This window comes from Lepisma saccharinum, chromosome 20, assembly GCF_977018435.1.
Source record: "Lepisma saccharinum chromosome 20, izLepSacc3.1, whole genome shotgun sequence".
Taxonomy (NCBI): Eukaryota; Metazoa; Arthropoda; class Insecta; order Zygentoma; family Lepismatidae; genus Lepisma; species Lepisma saccharinum.
Window position 1 is genome coordinate 49,317,255 of NC_139248.1, and position 20,881 is coordinate 49,338,135.

At 36.1% G+C, this 20,881-nt stretch overlaps 1 protein-coding gene across 1 annotated transcript in view; it reads right to left on the reverse strand.

Annotated features, from left to right (window-relative positions):
- hd (humpty dumpty) overlaps window positions 1-16,562 on the reverse strand; it is an 82,362-nt gene extending 65,800 nt beyond the window's left edge. Inside the window, exons 1-3 of the mRNA XM_083141454.1 lie at window positions 16,280-16,562; window positions 10,038-10,259; window positions 5,350-5,524 (exon numbers count right to left, since the gene is read on the reverse strand). Of these exons, the coding sequence (XP_082997580.1) occupies window positions 5,350-5,524; window positions 10,038-10,255 (393 nt within the window). The 5' untranslated portion in view covers window positions 10,256-10,259; window positions 16,280-16,562. The remainder of the gene's footprint in view (window positions 1-5,349; window positions 5,525-10,037; window positions 10,260-16,279) is intronic.
- Between the last annotated feature and the right edge of the window lie 4,319 nt (window positions 16,563-20,881).

Here is a 20,881-nt window from a genome sequence, read left to right on the forward strand (position 1 = left end):
CATTTAATTTTAGTCCTTCGTTAGTTTCTTTTACCTTCCTAACAGCATATTCTAAGGCAAAATTAAACAGCAATGGAGATAATGCATCTCCTTGTTTTAACCCATCATGAATTGTAAATTTGTCGGACACATTAATACCCACACAAATTTTACTTTCTGTTTCACTGGTGCATACTTTTATCATACTAACAAGCTTCTTAGGTATTCCAAACTCTACTAATATATTATATAATTTATCTCTTCTGACCGAATCATATGCTTTTTTTAAATCAATGAATAGTTGATGGACATTTTGATTATATTCCCACTTTTCTTCAAGTGTCTGTGTGATGTGAAAAATTTGATCTGTTGTTGATCTGTTATGTTTAAATCCACATTGATAATCACCTATAATTTCATTAGCATATGGGGTTAGTCTTGTTAAAGGATTTTAGATAATATTTTATATGTTGTTGAGAGTAGAGAAATTCCACGGTAATTATTGCAGTTAATTTTATCACCTTTTTTAAACACAGGAACAATTATGGATTCTTTCCACTGTTGAGGTATTTCTTCTGTATTCCATATTAAACAAATTCATTTATGAATTTGACATATTAACGAATTTCCACCATATTTAATTAACTCAGCTGGTATTAAATCAATGCCAGGTGCTTTGTTATTCTTTAGCCTTTTAATAGCATCTTTAACTTCAGTCAAGTTAGGTTCTGGAACTAAAGGTTCTGCTGTGTGCACTTCATTTACTTCTGATTTATCTCCTACATGAACATTTAAAAGGTCATTAAAGTAGTTCTTCCATCTATTTAGAATATCGCTTGGGTCAGCTAGAAAATCACAGTCTTTATCTTTTATCAAGTTTACTTTAGGTTGCCACCCCTTTCTAAATTCATTTACACCTTTATATAAATCTCTGATATTTTTGGTTTTGCTGTTTGTTTCAATTTCGTTAATTTTGGTTTTCAAGTAATCTCTTTTTTTTACTTCTAAACGTACGGTTAACTTCTCGCTTTATTCTATTATAATTGTTTAGATTTGTATCATCAGAGTTATTTAACCACCTAAGTCTAGCCTGATTCCTTATTTCTATTAGATTATGACATTCATTATCAAACCATGGCTTACTTTTTCTTGTTTATGGTATCCTATACTTCCTTTAGCTGCTGACTCTATTGCGTTACGTATGTGCTCCCAATTCTTATTTACATCTGTTTCATTTATATTTTCATCATCATTTAAATCCTGCAAAACATCAAATCTATTTGACAGTTTAATTTGGTAATCTTTCTTAATTCTTTCATCAGCAAATTTTCCTGTATTAAATTTTAGATTAAATTATGTTTTAAAATAACATACGGGAAATTCCATGCAATAAAAAACTTAGAGAAATTTTAAGCAAGATAAGAATTTATCAGCATGTTTTTAGTAAGACTTATATCAGGTACAACATTTAGATATGATTCTACTCAATTTTCATATTTTACACTTTAAATACAATTGCATATTTTTTTTCTTTGAAAAATATACTTCATTAAAAAGCATCTCTTAAAAATACAGTGGAACTTCCATTTTATGTTTTTCAGGAGTCCCAGGTGATAGAACTTAAAATGCAGGAAAATGTAAAATTGAAGAAAATTTTGTACCATTTTGATGTATTGTGACCATCAAGATTGAATGTATAATTCAGGAAAATATAAAACAATGGAATGTAAAATCAGGGTTCCACTGTACAAACAATTACAATTTTGTTTTGGATTCTGAGTATGTTGGACCCTCATATGTATATAAATTAGCAAAAAAGACAGAACTGAAATATCATTTTTGGTTTTGGACAAATGACAGGCATGTATTGCTGGCCACTTAACCCAGAAATGCCGAGCTGTGACATTGTGTGTCACAAAGAACGTTTTCATGTAGTATGCAACTTTTGGAATATACTGTGGCTCAGTAATGTTCAGAAATACATGTTTTGAGTGCTAAATGAGCCTTGAGGTATGACATAAGGAATTAATAAAGTTTAATATGATTTAGGCTATATTTTGGGCAAAAAGTCCTGAAGATAATGTGCCATCTTTTTCCATTATGAATTTTGACATCATTCTTTTCTCAATTCTGGATATTGAAACAAGTTTTCCAAGGAAGGGTAGGTCCTGTGAGGGTCTTCTGGGTTTCCTTTTCACATGGGAGTGCTAATGGATGGGGGTGAGGGCAGGGAGATTGGGAGGGGAGGAAAAAGTCCTGTTTCCCGCAGAGAATGATTGACAATGCTGGACTTGCACTTTGAAATCATGGCACCAGAAGCCAAATGACTTCTCGAAGTTGCCCTGGGAAGGAGGAACTGGCTTAGCTATTCTATATTTAGCCACTTGAACAATAAAGAAAGAAATTGCTGACAGGCAGTAGCATGTCTGTACGAGACTTTCAGTCATGTGTGGTTCATTGGTGTACATTTCTCCTCCACAAAGAGTAAAGTACACAAGACGACAAAAAGACCTAGTTTGTCAACATGTGATATCGACGTGGAGTTGGATGCATGAAAAACAGATTCAGAATTTGGTGCCATCACATGGCAGTCAAATGGGGGTCAAGGTAAGAAAAAAAGTATTTTTGTGCAGCTGTGACTTTTTATATTTACATTGGAAAATATTTTTTCTCTGAAAGTATCAGCAGCAAGTATGAAATTTTAGCCATGAAATGAACATATATCGGGCAATATTCAGTTACCATTTGGAACACTCATGTACCAGTGATACCAATGTGGGGGCCCGACAAAGTTTAAATTCCTCAAAAAAAAAATTTGTTTCTTTTTTTAATTGAAATCTTTGGTAAAGAAAAATTGGGTTTTTCAACCATAGGTTTGTAGCCTAATCTGCAGTTTCCAAGCTATAGAATATATTTAAAACCTCGCTGAATTTTAAATTTTCCTCTCAAAACATACTTGGAGCAAACATCAGCAGGACAGCCATGTTATTTATGGGTTAAGCGTTAAAGCCATCAGGCATCTAGGGTAAAAATTGTGTACTGAAGTTAATTAATTTTATGCCAAACATTGTAAGTAAAACCTGTGCTTTTATTTAATAATTTGCAAGTTGTGGTTATGCAAAACTTGAAGACAAAAATTGTGATTAAGTGACCACTATTCAAATATTCTTATTACCTCTTGATACATTGATGTAGTATAGTTGCAATTTTAATATTTCTATGAGGGCTTTTTGAAAAGTTTTGCTTCCTATGCAATAACTCTGGCAACACTGCTCAGACACACGTGAAATTGGTGCGAGAATAATCGCTGATTCATTGACTGTTGCAACATCTAGTGGCGTTAGCCTGCAACATCACACATGTGCACAATAGTGAGTAAAATGGCAACATACATGGACATGCAGTTGAAACAATGTGCTGCTATTGAATTCCTCACAGGAGCGGGTTGTGCGCCCATTAACATTCATCGAGAAATGAGTGCTGTCTATGGCGACTCTTGTGTGGATGTCAGGAGGTGGGCAAGCAATCTGAAAGTCAACAATCAAGCCACAAAGAGCCTGCATGATCAGGTCCACGGTGGACGACCCGTAACAGCCACGGATAGACAGGGAAAGTGTTGATGACCATCTTTTGGGACTGCGACGGCATAGTCCACACAGAATTTTTGGAGCACAGAACCAATGTAAACTCAGATCGGTAAGTGAAGGCTTTGGAGAAACTCCAAGGATGATTACTGCGAGTTAGGCCTGGCAAGGATGCAATTCTTCAACATGACAATACTCGCCCCAGACACAAGTCGCCAAACACAGGATGCATTGCAGTGTCTCAAATTCCAAGAGATTTAACCCCACACGCAGTACAGCTCAGATCTCGCACCTTGCAACTTTTCCTTTTTACAAGACTGACAGAGCACCTGAAGGGACACCATTAAACCAGTGATGCGGAGGTGCAAGCAGATGTGCATCACTAATGTTAGGACAAGATGCCTCATTTCTTTGCCGATGGGATGCAACAACTTGTCCGACATTGGCATTTGTGTGTGGACAAAGATGGTGACTATGTGGAAGCTTTAAGAAGACATATAGTTCACGTAAGTATCTTACATATTATTGACGTTACTGTGTAGGAGACAAAACTTTCAAAATGCCCTCATATTACCACATCCTTAACTATTTCAGAATACTGCAAATCACTATGATATAAAAGTACACATATCAGCACAAACCCAAATCAGTAGCATCTTTAGCATCCGAATGGTCGAAATTTTGACTGCCACATGTATACCCATTGAGAACGGATGGTCGATATTTTGGCCAGCAGCAATTAACATGCCATTTCTTGAAAACTATACATCATATTTCAATTCTGTCTTTTTTTATCTTTAGTATACACATGAAGGTATGACATAGTCAAATTACAAAACAATATATCCATTGTTACTACCATTAACAAGTGAATTTTGAAAAAGTCCTTCTTTTCCCTTTGTTACTGGGGATAGATTTATAAAAGTGGCTAGTTATAACATCTAAACTGCTGCATCTCTTTCCAAAATCATATTCTACAAGCAATAATGAGTAAAAAAGCAACATTTTAAGCAACGTCCGACAATTATGGATTTATGGGGACGTGTGGTCAAAGGCCAGATTGTCGATACATTGAAGATAAAACACTGTTAACTTCTCAACCACTGTATTTTTTAAAACAATTTAAATTCTAAATGTAAGAATGAGTAAAAAGCAACATTTTAAGTAACATCCGACAATTAAGGATCTAGGAGGGAAGCGGAAGCAAAGGCCCACAGTTCGAAATGTTCAGTAATTACGCAAAATTTCAGAGCCCCGTAATTTCCGGTTTATACACAGTTGCAGCACATGCATTACATATCCTCTTAGAGTGGTTTTTTGGTATGCTTCCCTTCATATCCAGCGTCCATAGGGCTAACGCTAGAAGTAAAATTGCGGGCATTGTCCCAAAGCTGGCAACACTGCCACTTTATACAATGTTATTATTTTTTGCTCAAGAAGTATCAGTCTGATTTCAACAAAATTTTGCATGGTTGTAGGAATGTACCACCGCTAATACTACAACTTTTTTTTATTCAGTTCGGTCTATTGAAGGAGGCACCCTCCCCTTGTTTTTTTTAAAAAAATAACTTTCTTCTTCTTCTTCCCTTAACACTAATTATTGGGAGGCACAATGTATAAATTTTACCTCTGCTAAAAGCCCTGTTTTTAAGAAAGAAAACAAAACTAATTTCATCTGTCTACGACAATTAGTTCTAGAGTTACAAAAGGTCTGGCATCTAGACGTTAAAGTTATATTGGCAGAGCCATAATAATAATAATTAAAAACAACTCTGCAGGAGCATACCTTCTCTGGATGATCCTTTGTTATCTGACTAAAAATACTAGAAAAGGATGTCTGACTGGCAGTTTCTGAATTTGTTGTTGGAGAATTTAATAGCTGGAACAAAGTTACATCCATTGATGCATCAAGTTCGTATATATTTGCAGGATCTTCTTTAAATTTTTTGGTTAAATTACATCTGAAAAAAAAAAGTTGAGAATAGTTAGTTCCTAAGCTAATATTGTGAAATGTATTTTACGCTTAAGTACAATTTTAAATGATACACATAAGAAATAAATCTTGAACTAAACAGGTAACCTACATATTATTTTTCAAACAAAATTCTCACAGTTCTTGATTCTAACGTTTTCCACATTATACATGGTTATCCGTTTGAGATGTCACAAAAGTAAACCTTTACATACAAGAGGTTAATGTACGTATCTCTGAGCAGTTTGTTGTAATACAGCGTGTCCTGCTTATACGTATAATAAAAGAAAAATTCATAACTTCTAAACAAACTGTCAGAATGATGTGATTGTTGTTTCATTTTAAAGAATGACTCAGAATTTTTTTTAGCAACACATTCAGTGGTAGTTGCGCATGCGCAGTTGCCAGAATGTCTTGAAAACTGATATTATCAGTTTCTCAGTAGCCATTCATCATGTGGTCGCCACAAGAAAAGGTGTTTTGTGTTTTAACGTTGTCTGAAGTGAAGTCTGTGACACTTGTGCAGAGACGATTCTGTGCATGTTATGGTTTGGGTGGTAAAGAAGTACTAGTTCCATCATACATTTCAATAAACAAATGGGAAAAACAGTTACGCGAAACTGGTTCATTTCTCAAATTTCATTCGAGACTTCCTGGACGAGCATTTCAATGGAAAATGGATAGGAAGAGGTTTGAATTTTATTGAATGGCCCCCACAGTCACCAGACCTCACTGCGTGTGATTTTTTGTTGTGGAGGTGTGTTAAGGATAAAGTTTACTGTACACAGGTTAGAGATTTGCAAGACTTGCGTGACAGAATTGTGGTTGCAGTAAGCAACATTACCCCGCACATGCTTCAAAACGTGTGGCTTGAGGCTGACAACCGGTTTGACATTTGCCGTGCCAATAACGGTTCACATGTGGAAGTGCGCTAGTTTTCTTGATTTGTAAAAAAACTTCTGAGTTGTTTCATGTTTGTACAAAGTTTGGACAAAAAATATTGGTAAATAAAAAAGTTGTGATTTTTTATTTTATTATACATATAAGCGGGACACGCTGTATAAGCAGAAGGGATGTAAGTTTCAAGTGAGTGGAAGTTTACAAACTTCAACCACGTGGCAGTGCTAGTGTGCATCTAACCAATCAAATGCAGCATCATTGTCAGCCATGCATTCTAGTGCCACTACACAGCTGAAGTCTGTAAACTTCCACTCACTCGAAACTTACATCCCTTCTGCTTATATTACAGCAAACTGCTCAGAGATATGTACAGTAATCTCTGTACATAAGAGTTTACTTTTCTGAAATCTCAAAAGTATCACTCTCAGGGTGGCTACTCTAGTACCAGGATGAAATTCGATTATAATTCCCGGTTTTCAAGGCGAACCTTCCAAAAATTCAATGGTGCGAGCAGGTGTTTTCTCTATTTCAAACTTACGTACTACCGTCTATCACCACCCACACAGATATATTAACAATATAAGGCATCTGTGCAATTCCAATATATTCGAAAATTATATGAATAATTCAATTCAATTGAATGGTATATATATATTTCATTCAAGGTGTGGAGATTACATTTTTCATTTTACATACTCAGACTAGATATACATCCACAAACACAAGTCACAAATGTTACTTGATATAGTAATATACGAAAATTGTTAATTGTGTAAGAATTTCAAACTCACATTTAACTAATCAACTTCAAGAAATTTTATCTTGCAATAATCTTCAGTCTGTCAGAAAGATTGTTCTGCAAAAGACACTTACAAAGCAAACAGAGTGAGAGAATTCTGTTTAATTGTCCACACAGCTTTCTCTTCTTTTTCTTCCTTGATAAAAATAAAGGATAAACTGTGAAAATCTTGCCTCATGGCATTAACAAATATGTATAAATTCAATGGAATTGGGATTCAGTTGCAATTTTTCAAGTCTACGGGGAAAAATTCAAGCATAATTCCCGAAGCCAATAATGGATGCATAATTCCAGGAATTCCCAGCGAGTAGCCACGCTGCACTCTGTAATGGTAGTTAAGAACTGATTGTACATATGTTAATAATAGGAAAATAAATCACCACATACAGGATTAAAAATACACCAATAGCAAAGTGATGCCAGAGAAAAAACAAAAGGAAATCAAATAGTGCCAAACAACCAAAAATGAAGAAACCAGAAGGTGATGAAGAGTGAGAAGTCATTATAAAACTTGGAAAAGGTGAAAGCTGTTCAGCGTTACTTGAGAATTCATTTTAGGTGCAAAGAACTATAGTCTTGTGAGAAACAGAACTCACCAAAATATGCCACAGTAAGAAATCAAATTTGGGGCACTTTTGATTACAATGTGATAATGTCATAATCAGTAATTACTGAGGACATCAATGTTACAGAAAAGATTTTGGAGGAAAAAATATGCATTTTTTTAAATGTGTACTGTACAGTAAGGTACTCTGCTGATAAAAAATTCTTGTCCCTACCAGTTACTTTGAGGTTTCTGTAACACTTTTCATTTTCAAATGCCTTTTCTTGCACGTTTCATTTTATTAATACTTTCCAAATAAATAATGTTCACTAAAAGAATAAAGTTCACAATTCTTCCAAATTTATACACAGATGACATTGATTCAAATTGTACAAAAATAACATAATTCCTTCCTCCTTGACTTCTGAATAGGAGTGAGCTGATACCGATGCATTGGTACCGGCCAATATCAATGATGTCGATATTGGAAGACAATGGTTGGAATTTATTTACTGATACCAGTTAACCATTTTCCGGCATTTTGGTGTTTCACGGGGTTGCAAAAATACCATGCAACAATTTGCTGCAACAATTTGCGGAGTCTAATTATCCTGAAAACTTGAAACTTTCTTTATTTTGCACCACTTTTGCATGAAATACTGAATTCTGTGATTACATAACAGGTATTTTTATATTTTGATGTAATTCTTCATATATTTTAAATCAAAATTCTTGGCAAATTGATGCATATTAATGGAGTAGAATACTTCCACACTCACATTAATCAATATTTTGAATAACTTTCAATTCTTACAATTTTCAAGTATCAGTGGGAATCGGATGAATCCTACTTCTGAATATTTGAAAAATTTAAATAGGTTTTTCTATGGAATTATAACTTTCTTTGAATACGTAAGCAGTATTTTTCAAAATTTGTACATTTATGACTCAGGCTGAGTCATTCACCTGAGGTTGCCAGTGTTTCTGCCCCTTAATTATCACACTGAAACTTAGTACTCATGTTTTTCGAGAAGGTGTTTTTAGTTTGTTCTATCAATTTTGGTGGCCACTGCCACCATCCTCGTTGGAGCTTGTTGCTTTGTTGGTTATCACGTTTCTGTTGTTCTTTGTTTTCACCTATCTGCCTGTGCCTGCATCGGTTGCCGTTCACCGGTGCTAATTGCTGCAGTAGGGTAATCCATGCATGGTGTGCTGGTCAGTTCAGGTTAGAAGTGCCTGATGGCATGCATTTCCTTGATGTTAGTGTCCATGAGTGTGCGTTTTGTGCGTGGCATGTATTTTTTTCGATTTTATGGCTGTTGTATTTTACATGTTTTGCAAGACCAGCAGTGGGTTGAGCTTTCTTTAGATCTGTTAGGTACTGTGGAATTCTCTCATTTAATTGATCTGATGAATCTGCCAATGTAATGAGCCTTGCACTCACACTCTGCATCATAGACACCTGGTTGCCATAAAATCGATAAAGTACATGTCAAACACAATGTGCACACCCTCACAGACACTAAATGCATGCCTTCATGCACTTCCAACCAGAACTGAACATTGATAGTGGACAAAAACACCACTCATGGATTCCCCTACTGCAGCAATTAGCACCAGTGAACGGCAGACAACATAGGTGCAGGCAGATAGGCAGCAACAGCGCACCTAGGGCCAATCTAGGAACATAAAGAACATCAGAAACGTGCCAAGTGACAAAGTAACAAGCTCAAATGATGATAGTGACAGTGGCCACCGAAATTAATAGAACAAACTAAAAACAGCTTTGCGGGAAAACATAAGTACTACTAAGGTTCTCTGCAATTATTGACAACTGCAATCTCATTTCCCAAAATATGATTTAATTATCACATTGTTATAATTTATGTGCTGTATTCTCTGAATATATAACTCACTTTTATGAATTTGGTAGCTGTCCATTACATCTTAAACTACAATCCAATTTAAGTTTAAACTAAATCAGGTTTAGTTTTTGCAACTTTTATGTTACACTTAAATAAATATATACTTATTAAAAAGGTAAAGATAAAGCTATACCCTGCACATTGCAACATGGAGCGATGTGGGAGTAAAGCTCCCACATTCTCAATTTCAGGATCCAGCTGCCTCTACCCCCACCCCCTTGTAGTCAGACTGGACTGGACTGTGTCTCTAAAATACACTGATTAGTATAATATTTTAATGGATGAAAGTACAAAGAGTTAACAATCTATGCATAAAAAAAATGATAAGACTTACTTGAATGGATTTACAGTTTTGCCATTCCCCAAAAAATTTGGTGAAAATTTATCCGCATCATCACTTGTCTTGTTTGACGAGGACGCATCTTCTTTATTTCCCCTCATGCGAGCTTGCAAGGCTCTCTTTCTCTTCTTCAGTGCATGTAGTCTCATCACCTCATCAGGTCGTTTCCAACTTGGGGAAGTAGGTATGCAATCAACAGAAGGCTGTGCCATGGTGCTGAAAGAAATTAAAATCAGAAATTAATTCGCAAGTAGGCTTACAGGGTATAAAGGGTGACCCCTTCAGAAAGCACCCCTCTTCCATGTAGTACATGCTGGAATGCAATTGGCAGACTATGATCTCAATCCATGCATGATTGAGAGTCTCAAATTGAGACTGTCCTTTCATTCTCATCTTCATGATTATCCAATACTGTCAAGAAGAAGTAAATTGAAACAAATCAATCAAGTAGGCTTACATGAAATAATCTGATAATGGGTGATAATGATCCCTTACATTAAAAGTGGAACACAAATTAAGAGTATTTCAAAATAAAATCCTTAGAAAAATATTTGGACCTAAAAGGGGATAGGGAGACAGGTGAGTGGAGAAGGTTACATAATTTAGAACTTCATAATTTGTATTTATGTTCAGATATTATTAGAATAATTAAATCAAGAAGACTTAGGTTGGCAGGTCATGTGGCACAAATGACAGAGTAAAGAATAGTTTACAGGATTCTTGTTGGGAAACCTGATGGTAAGAGACCAGTAGGAAGGCCAAGACGAAGATGGAGGGATAACGTTGAGATGGATCTAAAGGAAATCGGTAAGGATGGTAAAGATTGAATTGATCTTGCTCAGGATAGGGACAGATGGAAAGCTTGTGTTACCGCAGCCATAAACCTTCGGGTTTAAGAAGGCTAGAGAGTTAGTTAGTTAGATAATGTGCATGAAGTGTATCCAGAAAATAACAAATAAAAAGTAATTGTCAAACTATTTAACTGTCAATGGATCCTACATACTTTCCCCTCATTGTAAGCTATGTCATTTGTGCCAGCCAGGACATATGGATTGCTTACTCATGATATTAAGTTGCAGGCAATGCCTGGTCACACAATGCAGTCGAAATATAAGAGCTCATCACAAGATTTGACACAGACAGAACATTTGGCATGTTTCCTACATCCCAGATGTAGCACCAAGTTATTTTTTGTCTTCCTGAATCTTAAAAATTACCTGCTGGTGGGGGTTTCCTTGAAAACTGTGATGTCATAGAAGTTGTGAACACTTCGTTTTGATTACAGCTGGCATCATTCTACAATGAGGGGAATACAAAACCTACGGATTGAAAATTACAGATACTCAGTTTGGACTAAAATTAAAAACTGACCAGTACACCTTAATGAAAACGAGTTACATCAAAATTTAGCTTATTTAATTCTGTGTTAATCACATTTTTTTTCAGGTATGCACTCAAATTTATCATCTTGAGAACAAAAAGTACCAGTTCATTGGTGTTTTCCAAACAACCAGTCTCTTTGAAATTATATAAATAAAAAACATGTGGTCCGATAACGATGAAATTTAAATATGGTGCGGGTACAGAGGTTTCAAGTAGGCGTACAATTTGTAATTTTCACATATTTTTTATTTGGCCCAATAAAAGTTCATACCAATTTTGTGAATTAACTTTTTCTTAGTACTGTGTAGTCCTAGAAATATGATCTTGGTCTTGTAAACTCCATTGTAAAAGTTATTTTTTACACAGAGTAGCAACGTGCGTTGAATGTGGCAATACCGCAGGTGCAGTAACAGCCTGCATATACCACCATTGTTACCTTGTAATCAAGGAGTCCTGGGTTCGATACTCAGTGGAGGCACATGGCACAGTAGTTCGGATCTCACTTTAAACTGTAGGTCCAGTCCTGATTATGCCATTCTGTGCATAAAGTGGACTTAAAACTACAAATCATAGCATATACCACGGTTCACTGCACATCGTTGTTGAGTGTTGTGAATAATAAGGCATTAACTGTCCTGAAACATCTAATAGTTTAATATTAACATTTGCTTAATTTTTTTATGATATCAACGGCACAAGCACGTGAAAATTTGTTTTAAGTTCAGTTATGGCCAGAATGGCTAAACAGGACTGGGCCTACAGTTTTAAAATGGAATTCGGATCACTATGCAACATGTCTCCATAGAGGATCAAACATGGCACCCTTTGATTACAAGACAACAGTGTTGTCACTGTGCCATTGGGTAGGCACAAACACACATATGGCAAAAAACAAATTAGGAACTAGAAGAAATGGCAAATATCTGTCTCTTGGCTGCTACACCAGGTACAATCTCTCAACTATTAACTGGCACTACATGTAAGATAGGTTAGCTGCAATTTACCAAAATAATAAAAAAGGAGTATTTTTTTCCAAAAATGTCACTTTCTATCGGAAAAAGTTATCAATTCATAAAACCCTGCTTTTCTTGCAATTCTACCAATACTTTTTTAATACAATTTGTGATAAGGAAAACTTAAAATTATGCAAAGTATATAAGTGTAATTAAATTGAGAACAAATGTGATTCTTTGTGATTAAGTGACAAATATTTTAATATTTTGATTGTCTCAAATGAATTTAATATTTCAAAGCAAAATGTGTATATTATTTTATGAGTATAATAAAGTTGCTGTGAAGTACTTATATTTATGGGCATGAAAAATGGAGCGCAAAAACTACTAAAATGTTTTTCATGCAAATTTTATAACTTGGTACCCTTGACCCTCTCGAGAAAGTGAAATATTTTGCATGGTTTATGAATGTTCTCTGTTGTTTTTAGTTTGCGGAGATGTGTTATTGTGAAATAAAGTAAGTCTGCTACCTTATCATGAAGCAGAACAGCCTGAATTCTTCGCAGAAGTGAATATAGCACCCAACACAGCATGCCACAACATCAGCTATAATGTTATGTCGTTAGGTTAGAAGTCAATAGCAACTTCTAACATGTTATTTCGCTATTTTAGTGTGCATTCAATGGTTTTTAATAATAAAAAGTATCGAAAGTTCTCAGAGATGGCAGGTTTTTACTTATGCAGGTCATATTTTGGGATCAAGTATTACCGTTATTTGTGTTTTCCACATGCTGAAACCAATTTTTTATTACGTAAAACATCGAAATCTGTTGATTGAAAAAAAATTCACCATAATTCTCAAGAGGGTACAGTGGGTTAAAGGCTCCTTTATCTTTTCATTTTAAATACAATGTTCAAGCTAATTCATTGGTGATAGGCCTAGTGATTATTCCTTGAAGAGTAACAGTCTGTATTAATTGTGGAGATTCTCTTATTTGAGAAATCTTGAGCATGAGTTTTTGTGTTTAGTTCACTTTATGTGCAGATAAGCTAATTAGGACTGAACCTACAGTTTAAAGTGATGCGAAATGACTTGTTATCTTTGCATGGGAATTTACAAAATCAATGTAATCTAAAGCCCTTTTGGGTAGTTATGTATATATATATATATATATCTGTTTATTGAAAGAATCAATTTCTGTTGTCTGTGTGTTCATGAAATTGCCTCCCAGCAGCTTGGGTCCAGTCACAACTGATGTTAAAGAGGGCCATCCTTCTTTTTATGACAGATGTGAATTTGCAATCTTTAAGTTAAGCTCTTCTAAAACTCAACTTGTCAAGGTGAACAAAAGGTACAAATTATTGTGGTAATAAGCTTGAGAATCAGAGAAAATAATTTGTGCATTTAAACCTAACCACGAAAACATATGTTGAACAAAACAGACGTAAATCGATATCGAACCATGTAAAAATTGCATTCGTAGCATGATGAAATCGAAATAAAACAAAAGGAATTTGGACCAATATATGTTTGTAAGTAGTATGTTGTCTGAAGTGTCATTTTTCTTGCGGAAGAGTTGAAGGAAAGTGCTGAAATACTAAGGCAATTTAACCTAACGATCCTAACCTACTTAAAACATGTGAATAGTTAACGCCATATGCACATAGGGTAATTTTAATGTTAAGAGCACTTAGTCTGACCTGACTAACCTACTAAATAAGCAGATAAAAACAGTATTAAAAAATCGTTATTCACTTAAAGAATTGGTAACAGTTCGTTATATCGGAGACACATTTCTTCATTTTTACAGAAGAAACTACTTATGGAAATGAGTTTCTCCAAGCTTTCCAAGCGTGGAGGTATTTTCTTTCATCGTGGAATCTATTTGACTGGAAAATCATATATTCTTCAAGAGAAATATCCCACCGACACACAATTGCCATGCTTCCTATGCGTGAACTGAATGCTCTGCACGTTCGAGGACGTAACCCACTGTCAGTGTTTCAAACTCCTTTTTTTTTTTTTTTACTATGCTTGCCTAACCCAACCTTATGGAAATGGTTCGTGGGGCTATCTGTCAGCTACCTGGGCTATCGTCAGCTACCCGTGCATAATGTATAATTTCCACCGGTGACAAACACGATAGAGGTGTTTTACGGTGAAGAAGGTTGAAACACTGCATACCCACAACTTCAGAGAAGATGTGCCTGCCATATTGTGTGTTCCGGAAGCGAAGAAAGGAATAAAAAAATCACTCTGTATGTGAAAAATTGTGTTTGTTTTCGTGTAAAAAACATAACGGCACCTTGTACTATGTTCCACAATACACAATTGGTAAGTACAAACCATGCGAAACACAAAATATCCGATTTCAATGTCTCTCCAATATAACGAACTGTTACCAAAGAATAAAAAAGCAGTATATGCTTATAAGCATGTACAGAATTAGATCCATGTGCAAATCGCATGTGTATAATGGTGTTATGAGAATGGTAGAAATCTGATAGTCCCCGGACACCTATAACTTTTTCGTTTTGTCAATTTTTGACATTCGTACTTATCTATCTGCTTCGCGGAATATTCTTGAAGGTGCATTCACGTTTTTTTGATGAAAGTTATTGCAATTTTGCACATTATGAGTACTTTTTCCTCGTAGTCTTTCCGCTTGCCTGAGACACAATATGGCACGTACACCTTTCTAGGTAATTGCGCGTCGTGCTCGTGTTTTGTCGATTTTCATTTGTTATGCAGTGTTTCAACCTTCGGAACCCAAGAAATGCCCAATGGTACTAATCTGATAGTCCTCGGACAGATTTCTTAATTTTTACAGAAGAAACTACTTACGGTAATAAGTTCGTGTAGCATTGTCTAACATCTGCAAGGTGTTTTGTGTATGTGGGAATGTTTCAGAGCGGAAACTCATGTTGTTTGTTGACAATTAATTCTCCGACGGAGAATAGCCTTTGCTGCGCGTACACTTTCCTCGTACACCTTCCTGCATCATCACGCATTGTGATTGTGTTTTGTTCATGTTCATTGGGTATCCGGTGTTTCGACGGGTACTTGTTTACTATCCGTCGGACAGATTTCTTCATTTCTACACAAGAAACTACTTATTTTCCTGTAGTTTACGGTTATTACAAGCATAAGAAAACAGTATCATGCAAGCAATGCGTACAAAAAAAACAAAAAAAACAAAAAAAAAACTGCTTACCGTAATAAGTTCCTGTAGTACTGTCTAACATCAGGAAGGTGTTTTGTGTGAAATTCAGCCTGCGAGCCGGAGTGGAGCGGAGGCGGGGTCACGTTAGCAGTTGGGGGCGGTAGGTTAATTACCCCAGGGGCGGAGCCCGGAATCGGTGGGAAATTTAAGTCAAAAATTTCAAACGAAAATAATTTTTAATTGACCTACCGCATCCAACCGCTAACGTGGCCCCACCTCCGCTCCGGCTCCCCGGCTTTTTCTATAGACTCCCTGTTAAAGGCATGTTAGAAATTGGCTGGAGTCACCTGCCCCCAAATGAGCCCCAAACTTTTTAAATTTGAAGAAATCCGATTCCAGGATACGGAAAACTTACCTGAATTTCACACAAAACACCTTCCCGATGTTAGACAATACTACAGGAACTTATTACGGTAAGTAGTTTCTTCTGTAGAAATGAAGAAATCTGTCCGACGGATAGTAAACAAGTAACGAAAAATCTACGATGATGATGAAATCATTACTGAAAATGAAATGAATCGAAAATACAGATGAGCCCAGTAACAAAGAGCAACAAACAGGTAACAGAATTAACCACAGCTAACATATTATATTCTAATACAGAAAAAGTTTGTCTGTACTCGATTAACTACAATAGAAAATTACATTCTACAATATAGTCATACAAACTAAGTACCTTTTAATTTAACAGCTGTCCTGATACTGAAAACTTTAAAGCAGAGGGACGTAACGCACTTTACGAACACAGTTTAGATTTCAACTTAATACATATTTTCGAACTAGTCCTTGCACTGTACCCTACAAAGCAATCATTCTGTGAAGCAAAGCAAGTAATTTTAAATTATCATAAGCATGAACATCTTAACCTGCTCTCTGTGTTAACTGTACTAAGCACGTAAACACAAGGTTATTAGAAATATAGTGTAAAGAGATTTAAATCCATTTATGATCTCAACAATCGATAAAGTAAGAACGCTCTCGATTAGCAAGTATCGATTCTCGAGTTCGTGCATCCCTATGAGGACGAACAAATGGAGCAAAAAACACAAATGCTAGGTCTCCCTTTTTGCACAACACTAGAGCAACTTTGCGTTGTGACGTCACTAAAATGCCTATGTTGTTAGGTTATGCTAGTTGGTTTGGTTCTCTTAGCATAAATAATACATTTCAGTGTATTTATGCTAATAAAACGCAAGGTTGCTCTAGCATTGCTCTAATGTTGTGCGATAAAGAGACCACCACACATGCTCCGGATACGAGCAGTGTTCTGGGGCCCGTCAACTATATGAGCGACGCTCGCTGAGCAAGATTTTCGCTCGTTGAGCAGACAGATCATTTACTTGACGCTGTTTGCTCATTGATCAAAATATCAGTGCCTTTGAATAATCTGTGATCAATGTGGCTGCGTCTAGTGGACAAGATTTCGGGGTTGAAAAGAATAGTTGATGTGAACAAAAATGTCGAAATTTTCATTTTCACACCCTTGCACAACTTTCCAAAACTACGGTGTATATTTAATATTTATTATTTGGAACAAGCAACACTTCCATGTTAATATCATGATGGACATTTCCACTTTGACATGAAAAACGTTTTAAATCCATTCATTTTACAGATAATGACACAAACATGAGATGTGCAAAATATCTCGACGATATTTGTTTCGGTTCTCGTGAAACACGCCTTCAAACATCGCTGAAATTCACCTACTACGTCACGGATTTCAAAACGTCCTCTCCACAGACAGGAGGTCCTCTGACGTCATCACTTAGAAATGCGTGCAAGCGGGTCTTCTGCTCGTCCGGTCAACTTAGCATGAGCCGCGGAAGCGACAGAAAATTCACTTGCTACTGTGTAAAACAAGTATCTTACCACTTCCAGTGCAAAAATCTGTGCTCCATTTCTTGGAGATGATTTATGCTCTAGCAGTATAGTAGTATTTACTATAATTCAGCCACTCGGAAGAGGGTTTTTCCATTAGGGTGACAAAGCAAACCTTGTAACAGTCAATGGCTGAACACGTGAACAGCCTTGATCATTGCGAAAACATAGGTTAGTTCTGACTGGCAAGAACTTAATGTTATAGGAATGTCTTTTCTGGAATTACAATTATTTTCGTCATAATATTTTCTTCACAAATTTTAAGATAATATTTTTAGAACACACTGGTTTACACGCCAATTTCTGCAATATAAGAGCTGATACGATATAAAAAGGTACGGTGAGTTTTTAAATTTCCTGCAGTAAATGACAGTTTTCTTCAGTTAATATATATTGCAAATTTTTGTATTTAGCCTACTTTTACGTCGCTTTTCCGTTCACTTTGTTTAACCGCAACGATGAAAACGCATGGTTAATTTATTATGTATCATCTCTAACATCACATTTCTTCCCACTTTTGGCTAATCGCTACAATGAAGATGAATGACTACAAGCAGTATTCGAAGTCGGGGTGCAGGAGGACACCCCCCTCACACACACACACACACTACCACCACCACCAACAAGCACAATCTAAGTATCGCCCAACCTGCCACGATACGAGACGAACGTTTTCTTCTGTCCCAATCTCATTTCGAAAACATTCACTTATCCTGTCCCATCTCCTTTTCTGAGACGAGACGGAAAATGTCTCGTCTCGTGAGCAACACTAACATTAACAATAAAAGCAACCCCCTAGGTATCTCCAAAGTCTCTAGCAAACATCCTCCCATGTAACAATTTCCAGGTCAATGAAATGTCACTCACAAGGAAACAGTCATGCCCAGGTCGAGAGTCAAACCTGGAACATGCGACTTCCTCAGATAAATCATGAATTTTGTGTATAATAATTACAACGCCAGTACTTTCCTGGTAATTCTGAATCTGCGGTTTGGTTTGCATATATAAGCAGGATAATATTCAGTTTTCGAGGGCTCGTACCTTGAAAACGAGGAGTCAAAAAAAAAAATTAAGAATGTGTTTTTTTTTTGTATTTATAATGATAAGCCTTTGCATACGTTGTTAATTCTATATTTTTCGAGACTTGAGACGAGAACGAGAATTGCCCTCCCAAACCGAGACGGATGTTTATAAATCGAGACGAGACTGTCAATGAGACATTTACAAATAAACACGAGACAGACATTTACAACTCTCAACGAGAACGAGACCAAGGCTGCCATGTCTCGTCTCGATATGATCCTTAGTGGTGAAGTTGTGAACCATCCAATTCATGCGTTCGGGGTAACGAGATGAGGCGGCTTTTTTCGCAGTACAAAATTCAAAATAATTATATCGTACTATTTCAGTATGGGATATTGTTATACACATGGGCATATATATAGTTCACGGGGGGAGGGATGGATCAACTTTTGGTATGAATAGTGTTGCTTTATTTCGTAAGTGAAAATCCAGGACACTGCTGGCCGGAAGCTTGTTGGGGAGCAGGGGGGGAGGGGTGCTGGACCCGACAAAGTTGTGTGTATGTAGTAGTCACACTACTTATTAGTATTGATACTTTTCTGTTCATCTTGTGTCACTACGTTTTTAAGAACCAAATTTCTTTAATATGATTCGAGGGGGAAAAAATAACTGATTTGACAGTCTCAATGTAGTTTCTTATCGCAGAAATTACGAAACTATCAGGAAATTGCATATATTGGTCTGCAGTCCCATCTGGTGTGTGGAATTACGAAATTTCCTTCCCATCCGTATCCCGTCCTATACGTCTCTAATTTAAGAGAATGAAATAAGTCCGAAGGAATTTTTTTTATGAACAAGCGGATAGAACAAGGAAACTGGTAATTTTAGTGAACCAAAAAAAGAGGGGGGTCGGACCCGTTCAGGGGCGCCGACTTGTCAAAATTATTGGGGGGCTCTGATCACTGAAATAAATGAATGAATGACTCACTCCCTCCCTTTTTTAAAAATAAAAATTACGTCTTCGTATAGCAGTTCTTAAGCAGCTATTATATTTGTCATGCAAATGAAATGTAACATGAAAAACGTGTGTCTGCTCATTTGTTTTTTAGATAACAATTAATATTTTTATTTAAAACTAGGCTATGTATTTACATTAGGAGGCCAACATAACAGTTTTATGCCGGCCTCGGTAGCCGAGCGTGTTGGGTGGTCGGCTCAACTCGCTTTTATCCGGAGGTCTCGGGATCGAGTCCCGGCGAGGGCATGGGTGTGTTTTAATGTCCGCAACAGACTTGTAAAGAAAGGACATGTGACGGGTGCAAAGAACCTTAGTGTTGACGTACCCATAAAAATAGCGAATACTTACAATGTTTAACAGTTTTATTTAATTATTTACATAAATGCTAACACAAATCGCAGGCAAATAGTTTTACTTTTTTGTTCTTGCTACAATATTTTACTTTTTAAATTTAATTTTGCAATAATAAATAAACACATAGCACGCCGTGCTTTAGCAATAATGAATTTGATCATAGCCGTTCCCGCTTTCGCAATACAGACTTTTCATAAGCTTTCCTTGCGTAATTTACTGCAAGCCAGTGTTGAATAAACTCAAAGACTTTAGAATTATTTTTCCCTTATTCTTTGGACTAGAGGAAGAGATTTCGAGGATAACTAAATATCGTACATATCAATATTGCCTGAAAGTCGTGTATTCGACCTCAAATTGTTCAGAATTCACTAAACAACATATTGGTATAATTGTCATCACCTCGTTATCTTGAAACTCTTTTTAGTAAAAATGTTAACAATACTCATAATTATATACTTAGTATATAGTAATAAGTCATGTGTTTTTCTGTCTCCGTTCATAGCCCCGCCAAAGTTGATGGTTTAGCGGTCTCAGCCCCAAAGTTGATGGTCTAGAACATTTCAAATGTGTATTTAAAGTTAAGTTCATGTGGCACAATTCAGAGTAAACTTTACAAGAGAAGCAAAATAATACATTAGATCCTCTTAAGCAAAATTATTTGGGGTGCTCTGCCCCCACATCATTAACATTGGGGGGGCTCGAGCCCCCCCAAGCTCCATGGAGTCGGCGCCTATGGACCCGTTGAATGCCCCTTATATACGCCCATGGTTATACACATTATTTCCTTGTAATAATTATACATACACTAAGTATAGATATGTACTGTGCAACTAATGTAATCCTCTCAGTGTATTTTCTATTATCTGCACAAAAATATTTGATCATAATTTGCGTAACAGAAATGGAACACAAACTGAAATTGCATTATGGAAAAGAAAGTTAAATAGGCTTTATAAATAAAGTGAAGAATGTGAAAATTCATATTTTGCACTACATAGGTTA